The 17,006-nt window shown below is 38.4% G+C and overlaps 1 protein-coding gene across 1 annotated transcript; it reads right to left on the reverse strand.

The window, feature by feature from the left end:
- Positions 1-291: 291 nt before the first annotated feature.
- On the reverse strand, positions 292-10,958 carry LOC127647175 (synaptotagmin-2-like). The gene is made up of 9 exons (XM_052131276.1): positions 10,843-10,958; positions 6,242-6,402; positions 5,616-5,788; positions 5,287-5,376; positions 4,881-5,048; positions 4,533-4,700; positions 2,726-2,843; positions 1,925-2,058; positions 292-1,422 (listed from the first exon to the last, which is right to left on the reverse strand). The coding sequence occupies exons 2-9, from the start codon at positions 6,390-6,392 to the stop codon at positions 1,213-1,215; spliced, it is 1,212 nt and encodes a 403-aa protein (XP_051987236.1). The 5' UTR covers positions 6,393-6,402; positions 10,843-10,958; the 3' UTR covers positions 292-1,212.
- Between the last annotated feature and the right edge of the window lie 6,048 nt (positions 10,959-17,006).

Raw genomic sequence — 17,006 nt, forward strand, 5'->3', positions numbered from 1 at the left:
CCCCGCACTCGGTTCGTTCCCTCTATCCCGCCGGGGTCTGCCCACTTTTCCTGCATTTTCAAATATTTCTAGTGGGTGGAGTCAGACTCTGAGCAGGTGTTTAGTTACCCTTTAAAATAGTATAAAATATATATATAATAAAATAATATTTCACATACTAAAATATGTTATTTTGAATTTAGCAACATATTTTAATACAATATATATATATATATATCCCCCAGGTTTCCCAATTTGAGACCTTCAAAATCTGATCACCTTATAGAAAACATGCTAACCGTGTCTGGGACTTCAATTATGATACATTTAAAACTTTATTGGAATGACTGTTCATTGTGTTGCCAATGCATGATGTTAAAACAAAGAGAACAGAAAGAATCTAATATCCAGTCATTTATTGTCTTTCTTTCTTTCTTTCTCTCTCTCTCTCTCTCTCTCTCTCACACACACTCTCTCTCTCTCTCTCACTCTCTCACAAATGCCTTTTTTCCCCATTCTAAATGTATCACTTGATATAAAAACTAAAACTAAATTAAAACTAAATGGAATGAAAAACTAAAATTAAACTATCAAATATTTAAAAACTAACACTAAACTAAAATGAACACAAAACTAACAAACAAAATGAAAACAACTAAATTGGAGTGAAAATGTTTAAACTAAATAGAAACAAAAACGTATTTAAATTAGTTTTTAAATTAAAACGAATAGAAATTTAAACTATTATAACATTGATCCAGTGGTTGCATTTATAGTCATCTTGATTCACAGAAAGACAAGGCAAATCAGGACAGTTGTCATGCAATTATAGTCAAATACAAACATCCAATACAAAAAAAAAAAATCATCATCCAGACATTTAAATAAGAAACAAAATCCAGATGAACGTAATATACATAACACATAAAAAAAAGTTATTACTCAGAAACAAAAATTTTAAGAAATGTAATGTCTAAAAATATCTACAAAAAAATAATCCTTAGTGAAACACAGATTAGAGTAAGTGGTAGATTTAAATGGTATGTTGCCAAAAGTGATATTGTAGATGTTCAGTTACAAATGTTGATTTGTGTATGTCTAATTAGAGTGATGCAAATACCATCCAATGAATACAGTTAAATACTGATTGCAGGTATGTTTTAAAATAAGCTACAGATAAGAAATATCTGTATTTTCAAAGCTTTTATTTGAGGGGTGGAGAAGCACAGGTATTTAGCGAATGGGTGCCTTAAGGGCAGCATCTACTTCCTCTTCTGGCTGAAGGGTGTGCCACTGTGCCACAGGACGTCTGGGATTGCCCAGCATGTCTGACCAATGGCGGAGACCCACCCCACTTGCACCAAACCCGATCCAGCACTTCCCAATCGGATCATTGCTCCCCAGTTTGTCGTAATCATAGACAGTGACCAGCACCTGGATCTTCTACAGAGACACAGAGGAACAGAGAAAAATGGGTTAATACACACTTAATCCACTTGTTCTTTCTCATTATACTCTTAAATGATAGACAACCATGACAGTAGATTTATTACAGATTGTGACAGGGTGGAGCCGGGTCGCTCATCAAGCCTCAGAGAGGGATAAAGGCCTGCAGTGGTACAGAGAGAGAGATTTCCGGCACCAGTGTAAAGGTATTAATGGAAAGGAGGCGGCGAGAACCAAATTGACAATATAAATAAGATTTTAATAAGGAAGATAAACAAAAAGACAAACACACAAAGGTGTCGGACAGCTGCCCGAAAATATCTCTCTCTGTCTCACTGCAGTCTCCAGTCGGCCTTTAGCCCTCTCTGAGGATTGATTAGCCTGATTAGGGGCCGGGTGTGTAGCATCATGACCAGGCCCCACCCTCCGCCCTGTCACACAGATGCAAATAGGTAACTCGTCACAGACATGTTTCAAATTGTCATGATATCAGATGTACCTGTATCTGGGCGAAGGGAATTTCAAAGCTGAAGCTCTCATTAAAGTAGGGGTTTAGTGTGTTCTGCTTAACGGTTGTCTTCTTCTTCTTAATACGCTTCCCATTGTGTTGCAACACTATTTTCACAAATGGATCTTAGAGAGAACATCAAAAAAAGGGAAAAGAAAAAGAGAGTAAGAGAAAAATGGCTTTGTTTTATGGATAAAGACAGTAAATGGAGCCACATTTGATATAGCATAACTGGATAGTGATTCACAATATGGCAAAAGGTATGTGAACACCCAAACACCACACCCATATGTACATGTTGAGCTTTTAATTTCAAAACCATTCCCATTAAAAGGGAGTTGGTCCTCCTTGACAGCTTCCATCGGGATTTGCTTCCATTCAGACAAAACAGCACCGGTGAGGTTATGCACGGATGCTGAACGATCATAGACAGCATTCCAATTCATCCCAAAGGTGTCCAACATGATTCAGGTCTGGGTTTTATATAGGCTTCTTTGTAGGATCTCACTTTGTGCACAGGGCATTGTCATGCTGGAATAGAAAATGTACACCCCAAACTGTTGCCACAAAATTTGAAGCTCACAATTCCCTAGAATGTCAATGAGTATTGCAGCATGAACAATTGTTTTCACTGGAATTAAGAGGCTTAACCAAACCTGATATGAATTAGAAGGGGTGTCCTCATACTTCTGGCTACATTGTGTATATTTGATTGCAATATGTAAGTTAGTATTACAGGAGGGAAAAGTCAACATGTAAGACAAGATATTTGACTAATGATAGTCCACACACCTGATAAACCACCTACATCCATCTTTTTGAGGTTCTTGGCTTCCATGATACAGACGGTGAGCTTCCCTGAGGTGGGCACATAGCGCAGGGAGATACAGATGTCACCAAGGTTTTCTTGCTGTTGGGGAGGAAGCGAAGAGTATATTGTTAAAAAAAACATAACAATTCACTATGGTGTTTAACCCTCTGGGCACTGAGGGTGTTTTGGCCCCTGGAGAAGTTTTGACATGCCTTTACATTTGTGCTTTTATACAGTTGCTTTAAAACACATTAATGGCTAAAGTCCGATAACACTGTATTCAGCACAAACTGGGCTACAATAATATCTGAGCAACATGTGTGTACATGTTTATATTTTTGAGAAAATAAAGTTTATGCATGGTTTTTGAAAAAACTAAATATTTAAGTCATTGAAATAAAGCCATATAACACATACTAAACATTTGTCCACAAGACTTTTGAGAACTGGATCTTGTAGCCTAGAGTTTTTGCTACAAAATGATGTGAAAACCACCCTGATCACTCATTCATACAAAACAATATAGTAATTGAACTTTTGTAAGACACTTTTAGTGTTAGAAAGGTCATATGCGAGGAGGCGTGAATTAATCTGAATATTGATGTGATTCACACCTGAGGAGACAAAAGACCCCTCCCCTGGGCCTATCAATGAGGAATGTGACAGAAAGAGAATGAATGTGAGGAGACTTAATGCTCAAAATCAAGTTAAGTTAAAAGAAATAATCTGACTATACATTTTCTTTACATAAAGACTTTACTTAATTTTAGACCTACACTACCGTTTAAATGAAGTCTCTTCTGCTCACCAAGGCTGCATTTATTTGATCCAAAATACAGCAAAAAACATTGATATTGTGAACTATTTGTATAATTTAAAAGAACAGTTTTCTATTTGAATATATTGTAAAATGCAATCTGAATTTTCAGCATCATTACTGCAGTCTTCAGTGTCACATGGTCCTTCAGAAATCATTATAAGATGCTGATTTTCTAATATGGGCATATTTAAAGTGCATTTTACGCATTTAACCTGAACACATATTTGCAAGCACAAGCTTTGTTGATGATAATGAGGCAGCATAAACACTAGTTAAAATATAATCTAAACATTCATATTATTTTTATATCATTTTACATATCATATTTATATTATACAGCATACAATTTAAATACCTGCTTTAGCCGAAACAGCATTTAAATGTTACTAAAACTGGCTTATTAGGACATATTTCAAATTTCAATTCTCTGAATCCTGGCTGGCAAGTCTGAAAACAGTCCCACTCGTAAAATATGTACATGTTTATATAAAATAGCATGTCAACTAATGAAAACTAAATTACTTATTCGTCCGACATTGTATCCTTGGATGGATCAAGTCTCTCTTCAAAATACAAACGTTCATCGGAGTCCCGCTCTTCTTCTGAGGAAAATTTTAACTCTTCATCACTATCCAGGAGTTTTCTCACTTGTGTATCGTGCTCTCTTTCAAATGCGCAGATAAGTGAATGAACTATATGTTTTCAAGGCACAGTCGGGGGTGTTTACCATTTGCATTGATCGTCTCTGCACATTACCGTATGAATATCGCCCTCTGCCGGTGGGTGTGATCACATTAGGTATAATTAGCTGAGCCAGGAGAAATTGTACATCACCTTGTTTCATACAGATTACATTGCAGGAGAATTTTTGTTTTAAATTTGAAGTGTTTTATTTAAAAGTTGACATTTTAAGCTTTTAGACATATGGTTCAAAATACTTTATAAAACAGCCTAATGGAAAGCCTTACCTCCTCTTTCTCTCCCCCAACCAGGTCTCTCCATTCATGTATGGGCTGGCCCAGGTCTACACTGTTCATTGGGATTTTGATCTCTCCAATTACATCATGTTTCCCAAAGCGGTCAAAGTCAAACACCTGCAGGACCAAGGTCTGTCCAGCTAGATCATTAAAGGGGATCTGAAAACCGAGATATCAAACAATATGTTGAACGAAGGCATGCTCAAAAAAATAATAATTGACAAGTACCATTTATGTAAAGCAAACGAAATTGTTTAAGAAAATGCCTTTGGCATATATTCTACAATGAGAGCACACAAGGAAGACAAAAATAAAATGGAATTAAAAAAATTGTGATACCTTAAACATGAACGTCTCATTGAAAACAGGGCAAAGATTTTTGCGCTGGACTTTAGTCTCAAATTTTTTCTTCTTGTCTGGTAGCATATAAACTTTAACATAGGGGTCAGAGGTACCACCTATATCCATGGCAGGAAGGTCTTGGGCTTGCAAGATGCCAACAATGAGCTGAAGAGGAAAAGGATGTATATCAAGTGTTTAAAATAAAGTACTCACAAGTGGAGTGGTTTCTTTATACAGGCACACCGACATAAGACTTCTAGATACTGATTTGTTTAAATTATCTAAAAGGAAGTTCGTCCAAAATGCCAAAAATATATGTTAATGACAGCATTACTAAATATGCACTCACATTTAGTGGGCACATTAATAGCATCCACTCTCAACCACCAGCGAAATGACACACCTGATTTTCAGTGAAGTTATAGTCCACAGTGTACTCCAACTTGCCATAGAACTCTTTTTCGCCCTCGGTTTCTCCATCCTTAGGTTGTTCCTGAGAGGGATGCATATTAAAGTATAAATATCACTAGTATAAAAGTATTTATACCTGTAAGCCATACATTACCAAACAAATTTTCACATTTAAAATGAAATCATAGTAAAGCTTTTCACTAATTTGACAGAACAAGATCTTCCACTTTAGTTTTGCCGTTCTAAATAACTAATCTGTTTGTCCTCCATCTCTATAAACATTTTGCCCTTTACATGCTTTGCACTCCCACATTCTCTTACATCGCCTGCTTCTTCCGCTCCCTCCTTTTTCAACCTTCTGCGTCCACCCTTCCTCTCTCTGACTTTCTTTGCTTTCTTCTTCCCTCCCAAGCACTTCTTATAGATGCAAAAAGCAAAGCAACCAACCAAGGCAAGCATTACCACAATTATGGCTCCAATAGCCCACATGGGCACTGCGCAATGGAGAGAGAGAGAGAGAGATGTAGAAAGTGAGAGAAAGAGAAAAGGATATGGCGAGTGGAAACAGCAAATATTTTACATAATTTCATGGATCTGTTAATAGAAATACATATAAACGTCTTACAATTTATCATGTTTTTAGAAAATTGCCAAAAAGAAAATAACAGACTTTCTGCTAAAGTGTGAAACTGAATGGATGGATGGATGGTGGGCTGACAGAAAAAAAGGCCTAGATTGAACTTACGTTTGATAGTGTGGTCTGAGTGAATTGATGGAATAGGTGAAAACATGAAGGATTGACATGAAGAGTGGAAATGGGAAAAAAAAAAGAGGAATTAATGAATCACATAAATGTACAGTTTGATGGGGTGTGTCCTATATTAATAATTATTAAGAATTATGCATGTTGTGACTTGTCGAGTATGTGTGTGCTACAACATACTTACTTGGTAAGTGGCCAATCTCATTGAAAAACTTGTTTTTCATATCTATGAAATTATGGGAGTGATGAGAGGGAGGAGGTGGGGGAGGGGGGTTAGGCTCCGCTTCAGGCTCCGCTGCCCTCCGTTCACGATGTTGTATACTGACAAATCGCATGGCTGATCAGCTAGGGAAATAAAACAGACACTGTTATTATCCTGAGCTATCTCACATGGTGTTCATCTACAGTCCATCCGGAAAGTATTCACAGCGCTTCACTTTTTCCACATTTTGTTATGTTACAGCCTTATTCCAAAATTTATTAAATTCATTATTTTCCTCAAAATACTACAAACAATACCCCATAATGACAACGTGAAAGAAGTTTGCTTGAAATCTTTGCAAATTTATAAAAATTACAAAAAACGAAGAAAAAAAAAAATCACATGTACAGAAGTATTCACAGCCTTTGCTCAATACTTTGTTGAAGCACCTTTGGCAACAATTACAGCCTCAAGTCTTTTTGTGTATGATGCTACAAGCTTGGCACACTTAGTTTTGGGCAGTTTCTCCCATTCTTCATTGCAGGACCTCTCAAGCTCAATCAGGTTGGATGGGGAGGGTCAGTGCACAGCCATTTTCAGATCTCTCCGGAGATGTTCACTCGGGTTCAAGTCTGGGCTCTGGCTGGGCCACTCAAGGACACTCACAGAGTTGTACAGTAGCCACTCCTTTGTTATCTTGGCTGTGTGCTTAGGGTCGTTGTCATATTGGAAGATGAACCTTCACCCCAGTTTGAGGTCCAGAGCGCTCTGGAGCAGGTTATCATCAAGGATGTCTCTGTACATTGCTGCATTCATCTTTCCCTCGATCCTGACTAGTCTCCCAATTCCTGCCGCTGAAAATCATCCCCACAGCATGATGCTGCCACCACCATGCTTCACTCTAGGGATGGCATTGGCCAGGTGATGAGCGGTGCCTAGTTTCCTCCAGACATAACGCTTGCCATTAAGGCCAAAGAGTTCAATATTTGCTTCATCAGACCAGAGAATTTTATTTCTCATGGTCTGAGAGTCCTTCAGGTGCCTTTTGGCAAACTCCAGGCTGTCATGTGCTTTTTACTGAGGAGTGGCTTCCCTCTGGCCACTCTACCATACAGGCCTGATTGGTGGAGTGCTGCAGAGATGGTTGTTCTTCTGGAAGGTTCTCCTCTCTCCACAGAGAAATGCTGGAGCTCTGTTAGATTGACCATCTGGTTCTTGGTCACCTCCCTGACTAAGGCCCTTCTCCCCTGATCACTCAGTTTGGCCAGGCAGCCAGCTCTAGGAAGAGTCCTGGTGGTTCCAAACTTCTTCCATTTATGGATGATTGAGGCTACTGCACTCATTGGGACCTTCAATGCTGCAGAAGATTTTCCTCAGATCTGTACCTTGACACAATCCTGTCTCGGAGGTCTACAGACAATTGGTTTGTCCTCTGACATGCACTGTTTACTGTGGGACCATATATAGACAGGAGTGTGCCTTTCCAAATCATGTCCAATCAACTGAATTTACCACAGGTGGACTCCAATCAAATTGTTGAAACATCTCAAGGATGATCAGTGGAAACAGGATGCACCTGAGCTCAATTTTGAGTGTCATGGCAAAGGCTATGAATACTTTTGTAAATTTGATTTTTTGCATTTTTTATTTTTAATAAATTTGCAAAGATTTCAAACAAACTTCTTTCACGTTGTCATTATGGGATATTGTTTGTAGAATTTTGAGGAAAAAAAATTATTTAATCCATTTTGGAATAAGGCTGTAACATAACAAAATGTGGAAAAAGTGAAGCGCTGTGAATACTTTCCGGGGTCACTGTAAATGCCCCAAATTCACAATCAAATTTTTGCTCAGTTTAAATGGTCTTTGTCACAAATAAATTGACAAATATTCCATGCAGTCTCTCAATTACTATGAGGTCATACAAGTGCATGCATAAAAAATACAAGAAAAGTAAAATAATAGTAATAGTAGATGATAGTAGTAATAGTAGAAGTATAGTAAAATGCTGTTAACGTTTTTTTAGGTGATGTACAGCATGTCAGGCTGCAGGGCACATCAATTTCCCAACATTAGTTTATGTTAACTTCTACCCATTTTTATTAGATAATTTATCCTGTAGCATCCACTTATTTGGCCTCTTTTTAAAAACATGCTCCTTTCCATCACATTTACCACCCCTCCATCTGTCAAGCCCACAATATCCCTCTCTATCCCTCCCCACCCCACATCTCTTGGTGCCTGACATGAATTTTGATGGACAGTAAACTCTGATTCCATGGCCCTGCATGTGTGTCATTTATCCCTTTGGCATGCTGACATGCAAAATCACAACCATGCACGCATAATGCCCATATGTGCCCTTACATTTATGGGAAAACAACACACATGCTCAAATGCATTTCGTGTCAGATACACTCCAAATGTTGCCTTTACACATTAACAAACAAAGATTATATGTCCGACCCCCTGCTCTGCTGAACTGACCTCCTGTCACTCCCAACAGATTCGTAACCAGATTAATTGTCAAAGCTAATCCAAAAATCCCTGGGTTTCAGCAAATTAGGAACAGAACAACAAATTAGGCCCTCCCCTTGCCGATTTCCTTTCACACTTGAGACTAAACAGCCAAAAACATTCCAGTCTCATCTTGATCCTCATATAAAAGATTTCAGATTGCACTTCCAATACTATTTTCAAATTCATATTCAAATTCAAACAACTTTTATTTCGGTCCTCAAATACAATTTTCCATAATAAATTAAAATATACATAACAACCGAAAAAGGTGTAGGCTGAAGCCTTTGCTTATTGTGCCTACCTTTTTATATATTTATCTGAGCGTCACTTTTCTCAGTGAATTTGATTCATAAAGTCAGTAACATAAGACGTTTTACAAATGTGCATACATAACATTCAGACATTAATACAATAGTTTAAATATTATATGCAAAAATTATTCATATTGAGGTGTATAGTTATTTATCATCCTTTTTTTAAACATTTTCTTAAATTTACAAAGTGATATACACATTTTTAATTCCTTGTCACAATTATTCCATAGGTTTACCCCTTTCATAGATATACATCTATTTTTTATATTCGTTCTTGCCCTTATTTTTTTAAACATGTACATTCCCCTTAGTTTATACTGGCTTTCTCTTATTTCATAATGCAACACATTGATTTTTTGTTGAGCAGCGAACAATTTTTAAAACAGTCATGGTTGTAAGTAGCTGTGATTTTGATTGGGGTCATGAGGTTCTGAGTGACATGCTAATTACAAATTAAATTGATTAATATAAAAACACACATATACATTTATTTTTTTAATAATTACATCTAAAATAGAGAACTTACACAATCAAAAATATTCCATAAATGGTTTAAATATTGTTGGATAACAAACATTCAAGTAATTTAGGTCATAAAGGTTCTGCTTTAAATATGTTGGGAACCAGTTCAGAGAATACAAGCCTGAAGTCCATCATTTTAGATCTTAACCTACCAGAGTCAAGAAAAGATTATCTTGTAATCGTTCCATAAGGAACAGATACCGTAATCTGAGAGTGCAGAAACACATAATTTGTGTCACCTGCAGTACAGACACAACTGCCCTAATCTGGCTAAAGTAGGCCTTTCACCCTGTGTGTCACAGGATATCAGCCTGCATCATTCAGGGTTTTTTTTTTTTCATCTCTACTTTGTGCGCCAGCAGGCAGAACAGCAGTATTTTTGGATACCCAAATCTAATCCAGACATTCTTTTTGGTTGAAGAACATAAACTGATGTTATAGTACACACTTACACACATTTATAAGCATCAATATAGCCGAGAAAAACTCACATGAGATGTTCTTAGTGAGTGTTCGAGAGGCTTGCTCTTATATAAAATGTAAAAACTAAATGGTAAACAGAACAAAAATAATTTAAACAATAAACAAGATTCCCAAGATTGTGAATGTCAACTGCCATTTTGATCGTTTTCACAAAAGTGTTTTGTCAGGTAACTTACAAAAATGTGCTTATTTTGGTAATATCCAAATTTAAAATTTTTAAATCCAACATCCAAATTTTGTATTTTTTTTTAATAAAAAGTATTATTTGTTTTGACTGGATCAACCTGACTAAAACCACCGAGTAGAAATAGAAGTAGAAATAACTCCTTAAGGTATCAACTCATGTCTCCATGTCAACTCATGTCTTCTTTTTTCAGTGTGGCTGATAAAATACATGTCTATAAACTTAACTAATCACCAATTTAGAAAAAAAAGAATTGTTCACCATTTTAATCACATTTAAACTTTTTTCAGTTCTTTTAAATAGTACTGCTGTATGTCTAATTCTAAATGACAAATATTCCATCAATTAAAGAATATATATATAAAAAATGCATGTATAACAAAATTACAACATTAGAAAAAGGTTGTTTCAAGTAGTTTCAAGTTTAGATGGCACTGCTGACATGTTAACTACATGACAACAATCCCAAGCTTTACAGTTGGCTGATATTAACATGAATAACAAGCTCATAATGTAAGTACACCTGGGAAGACAATAAGCAAACAAATAATCAAACTTACCTATTGTCCCAAGTCTCTTTTATAACTGGAGACCTCCACTTTGGTTAGAGAGGACAGTAATGCACCACCACTCTCACACTGTTCTAACACACAGTCATCATCCACCTTATCATCTCTCTCTTCCAAAGCGCATTTGGACAAACCCTCTTTCACTTGGATTAATCGCTCTCTCTCTCTCCTGTTCGTGCTCTAGGGTTTCTCATGTGACAATCTTATTTTCATCCATCTCGTATGCCAATCAGTTAACCAGTTTTCCGATATCCCTTATAATCTCTTGGATGGTGTTTATCCGATTCTAATTTCCAATATATTTTTCGTTCAGTGACCCCTCTGAATCCGATTATTTGCTGGCTCACTGTACAGCTGCTCATAGGCGAGACTGCTGATTGCATAAGGAGACTGACACTGACCCCTCTGACACTGACAAACTCTGCTCATTTTATTTATTTTTTATATATGGACCCTTTTGATATGATTATTGAGATATTGGTGAGTGTAAATCATCTGTTGAACCACAGACCCTCGACTTGGAGTGTTTTAATTGTGGGATTATGCAGATGAAGGAAACAACACCTCCTTGTAATAAAATTAAATATATCCATCTTTAGTGTATTAAGGCCCTGCCCCAAATGGTACACTCCATGTCGACTTGCGGTTTCGTGGCCTTCATTTGCGCGTTCTCTGGAAGTCCACGAGACCATAGTTGGGTGTCCCATTTGACAGCACTTCATGGGGTGCTTGCGAGTCATAGGTGTGAGCTCCACAGCGGACTAATAACCTAAAGTCTCCGCTGCTGATCCTCTCGACCAATCACAGCAGACTAATAACCTAAGGTCCCCGCTGCTGATCCTATCGACCAATCACAGCGGACTAATAACCTAAAGTCCCCGCTGCTGATCATCTCGACCAATCTCAGCGGACTAATAACCTAAAGTCTCCGCTGCTGATCCTCTCGACCAATCACAGCAGACTAATAACCTAAAGTCCCTGCTGCTGATCCTCTCGACCAATCTCAGCGGACTAATAACCTAAAGTCCCCGCTGCTGATCCTCTCGACCAATCTCAGCGGACTAATAACCTAAAGTCCCCGCTGCTGATCCTCTCGACCAATCTCAGCGGACTAATAACCTAAAGTCCCTGCTGCTGATCCTCTCGACCAATCACAGCGGACTAATAACCTAAAGTCCCCGCTGCTGATCATCTCGACCAATCTCAGCAGACTAATAACCTAAAGTCCCTGCTGCTGATCCTCTCGACCAATCACAGCGGACTAATAACCTAAAGTCCCTGCTGCTGATCCTCTCGACCAATCTCAGCGTACTAATAACCTAAAGTCCCCACTGCTGATCCTCTCGACCAATCACAGCGGACTAATAACCTAAAGTCCCTGCTGCTGATCCTCTCGACCAATCTCAGCGGACTAATAACCTAAAGTCCCCGCTGCTGATCCTATCGACCAATCACCGCGGACTAATAACCTAAAGTCCCCGCTGCTGATCATCTCGACCAATCACAGCAGACTAATAACCTAAAGTCCCCGCTGCTGATCCTCTCGACCAATCACAGCAGAGTAATAACCTAAAGTCCCCGCTGCTGATCCTATCGACCAATCACAGCGGACTAATAACCTAAAGTCCCGCTGCTGATCCTCTCGTCCAATCACAGCGGACTAATAACCTAAAGTCCCCGTTGCTGCTAATCTCGACCAATCACAGCGGACTAATAATCTAAAGTCCCCGCTGCTGATCCTCTCGACCAATCACAGCGGACTAATAACCTAAAGTCCCCGCTGCTGATCCTATCGACCAATCACAGCGGACTAATAACCTAAAGTCCCCGCTGCTGATCCTCTCGACCAATCACATCGGACTAATAACCAAAATCCCCGCTGCTGATCCTCTCGTCCAATTACAGCAGACTAATAACCTAAAGTCCCGCTGCTGATCCTCTCGACCAATCACAGCAGACTGGAGTTTCCGAGCTGGAGAAAAAAACAAGGAGGACGATGTGATGTCAAACTCGGATTAAATAATGATTTTAATAATAACTTTTTAGTGACTGCCAATGGCAAAACAGTTGCTTTTCTTGTGTATATAGTGTCATATTTTAGTCCGATGTGTAGTTTTTCTTGGGGAAGTTTTGTGTTCATAAAAGTAAGTAATCTAATACTAAAAATGTGTTAACGTTGTTTCAAAGGGACTCAAAAATATCTAGACAGAAGAGAAAACTTCCCTGCACATAGCTGTAGATCGTACGATTCATTATATTTATATAGTTATGTTCAGTCTAGCGGTTTTACATGGGACGTGGTGACCGCGCGCTCCATCATTTTCAATGAGAGAAAGGCGGCAGTCGAAGCGGCACAGCTTTCCAAACTCACTCACGAGAATCCTGAAACTTTAATGTGCATGTACGACTGCTTGTGGCTCCCACACAGTGCAAAATACTAGAAAAATAGATACAAATATTTGATCTCTTTGAGGTTGCCGCTTGTCATTGACCAATCAGAGGGGATTTTTTTCACAACCAATCAAATGTCATGGAGCTTCTACACTCACCTAAAGGATTATTAGGAACACCTGTTCAATTTCTCATTAATGCAATTATCTAATCAACCAATCACTTGGCAGTTGCTTCAATGCATTTAGGGGTGTGGTCCTGGTCAAGACAATCTCCTGAACTCCAATATGAATGTCAGAATGGGAAAGAAAGGTGATTTAAGCAATTTTGAGCATGGCATGGTTGTTGGTGCCAGACGGGCCGGTCTGAGTATTTCACAATCTGCTCAGTTACTGGGATTTTCACGCACAACCATTTCTAGGGTTTACAAAGAATGGTGTGAAAAGGAAAAACATCCAGTATGCGGCAGTCCTGTGGGCTGAAAATGCCTTGTTGATGCTAGAGGTCAGAGGAGAATGGGCCGACTGATTCAAGCTGATAGAAGAGCAACTTTGCCTGAAATAACCACTCGTTACAACCGAGGTATGCAGCAAAGCATTTGTGAAGCCACAACACGCACAACCTTGAGGCGGATGGGCTACAACAGCAGAAGACCCCACCGGGTACCACTCATCTCCACTACAAATAGGAAAAAGAGGCTACAATTTGCAAGAGCTCACCAAAATTGGACAGTTGAAGACTGGAAAAATGTTGCCTGGTCTGATGAGTCTCGATATCTGTTGAGACATTCAGATGGTAGAGTCAGAATTTGGCGTAAACAGAATGAGAACATGGATCCATCATGCCTTGTTACCACTGTGCAGGCTGGTGGTGGTGGTGTAATGGTGTGGGGGATGTTTTCTTGGTACACTTTAGGCCCCTTATTGCCAATTGGGCATCGTTTAAATGCCACGGCCTACCTGAGCATTGTTTCTGACCATGTCCATCCCTTTATGGCCACCATGTACCCATCCTCTGATGGCTACTTCCAGCAGGATAATGCACCATGTCACAAAGCTTGAATCATTTCAAATTGGTTTCTTGAACATGACCATGAGTTCACTGTACTAAAATGGCCCCCACAGTCACCAGATCTCAACCCAATAGAGCATCTTTGGGATGTGGTGGAACGGGAGCTTCGTGCCCTGGATGTGCATCCCACAAATCTCCATCAACTGCAAGATGCTATCCTATCAATATGGGCCAACATTTCTAAAGAATGCTTTCAGCACCTTGTTGAATCAATGCCACGTAGAATTAAGGCAGTTCTGAAGGCGAAAGGGGGTCAAACACAGTATTAGTATGGTGTTCCTAATAATCCTTTAGGTGAGTGTATATTGTCTAATGATTACTGCTATTTATATGTTATTTAAGGTATTTATATAATGTATACAAATTTGCCAATAAAAATATAAAATACTCACAACACTCACAATACCACTCTCCTGAGACACAGAATACAATATTTACAGTAATCGTCTCAGAGATGTTGCATCATAGCGCTCGCTAGCATTGTTTGAACTGAAACAGTAGAGGGCATCAGTGCGCATCCCCTGTACGCCTGTACACAGCAGAGGCCGCAAGATCGCAAGCAGACCATTTATGCATTTAACCAGAAGGGGTAATTGTGTTATTTTTGCAGTGTTATTAAAGAAGTGTAGTTTCCACCTGCAGGCAAGGCAAGGCAAGGCAAGGCAAGTTTATTTATATAGCAAATTTCATACACAATGGTAATTCAAAGTGCTTTACATAGAAGAGATTAAAATAAGAATTTAGAAAAAAAAATAAGAATAATTGAAACAGTTTAGAATATAAAATAAAATAAAATAAAATACAGTACAAACAGTCAGACATACAGTGGCACAGTGCTCATTCAGTAAATGCACAGCTAAACAGATGTGTTTTGAGTCTGGATTTGAATGTGACTACTGTAGGAGCGCATCTGATCTCTTCTGGAAGCTGGTTCCAGCTGCGGCTGGCATAATAGCTAAAAGCAGACTCTCCTTGCTTAGAGTGAACCCTTGGTATTTCTAGCTGATGTGATCCTAATGATCTGAGTGATCTGTTGGGTTTATATTCAGTGAGCATATCTGCAATATATTGAGGTCCTAGCCCATTGAGTGATTTATATACCAGTAATAATACTTTAAAATCAATCCTAAATGTAACTGGGAGCCAGTGTAAAGACCAGAGGACTGGTGTGATATGTTCAAGTTTTCTGGTTCTGCTCAGAATCCTGGCAGCAGCGTTCTGTATGAGCTGCAACTGTCTTATGGTCTTTTTGGGAAGGCCAGTGAGGAGTCCATTACAATAATCCACCCTGCTGGTGATGAAAGCATGCACAAGTTTCTCCAGGTCTTGACTGGAAACAAAGCATCTAATTCTTGCAATATTTTTCAGATGATAGTATGCTGATTTAGTTATTGCTTTGACATGACTACTAAAGCTAAGGTCTGACTCTAGAGACACACCAAGATTCCTGACTTGATTTTTAGTTGTTTGACCCCTAGCGTCAAGGTAGGCCTGTTACAGTGACAGACCTGTGTCAGTGTAATCGCAATCGTCGATTACCTTCACCGTTTATTCTCCTGTGGGACAAAGGGTGGATGCAGGGCCGGCCCAAACCTTTATGGGGCCCTAAGTAGAATTTGATTTTGGGGGCCGCTCGGTGCCACCAATATGATTGAATATTGTCAATGCTTGATTATTCGCACACTATAAATCTAACACACCCATTATCAATTTTATTAGTTGTAGCTGTTTTGCTTACATTATACAAATGTCTGCCTGGTCTGTTTTTACCCTTCTTCGGTTTTTAGTTGTAACAGTAGAAAACTCAAGAGTGGTCAGGTGTTAATTTGCACTTTAATATTCAAAGTCTTACAGTACTAAGTGGCATACTTAATGTGGTTTAGTGAAACGTAGCAAAATAAACCAGCAGACAATGCATTTACTGTAAAAAATAAAACATTTAAACATGCAAAAGTGCAGAAAAATCAACTACAAATAAAATAACTTAAGATAAACAGTATTAAATTAATAATTATAATTAGAAATATTAATCTCAGGATATTCTACAGTAAACTGAGCAAATACAAATAAGACTGTTGTGCTATTAACTTGCCACATCCACTGAGGTTGAAACAGACATGGAAGGAACAGCAGGATCAGTGGATGCATGGTAAGTGCTCCTCGCCTGCAGAGGATGGACCTGAAGAAAGATGAAAATAATAATAATTATAATAATAATAATAAAAGCTAGCCATGTTAGATGTCATATTAGAAGGTAGGCTAATGCAAACAAACAAAAGGCATGGTTTATCCATATAAATATATTGATCTGGGATTGTTGAAAACTCACCTGCTATAGCATCACCAGCTGTAGCACTGGCACATGGGGCAGGTGGCGTTGGTTGTGCCCCACCTCCAAAATATTTCAACAATGCTCCTTAGGAAATTTAATAAGAGTACATAGTTGATGGAACAGAATGTTATTTTAATAACATAAATTATTATACACAGCAGCAAGACATCTGTACACCTAAAACAACAACTCTTAATCAATAGCTAATTGAGGCATAATGATATTGGAATATAATAGTAAATAGCAATACCCCAAAATGGTAGGCTAATGGAAATAATGTTAAGCTTATATCAGCACCAAGTTTATGGAACAGAAGCTTATTTTTATTACAAAATATATACCCAGGAAAGTAATTTTTACA

The sequence above is a fragment of the Xyrauchen texanus genome, chromosome 8 (genome assembly GCF_025860055.1).
Source record: "Xyrauchen texanus isolate HMW12.3.18 chromosome 8, RBS_HiC_50CHRs, whole genome shotgun sequence".
NCBI classification, from domain to species: domain Eukaryota; kingdom Metazoa; phylum Chordata; class Actinopteri; order Cypriniformes; family Catostomidae; genus Xyrauchen; species Xyrauchen texanus.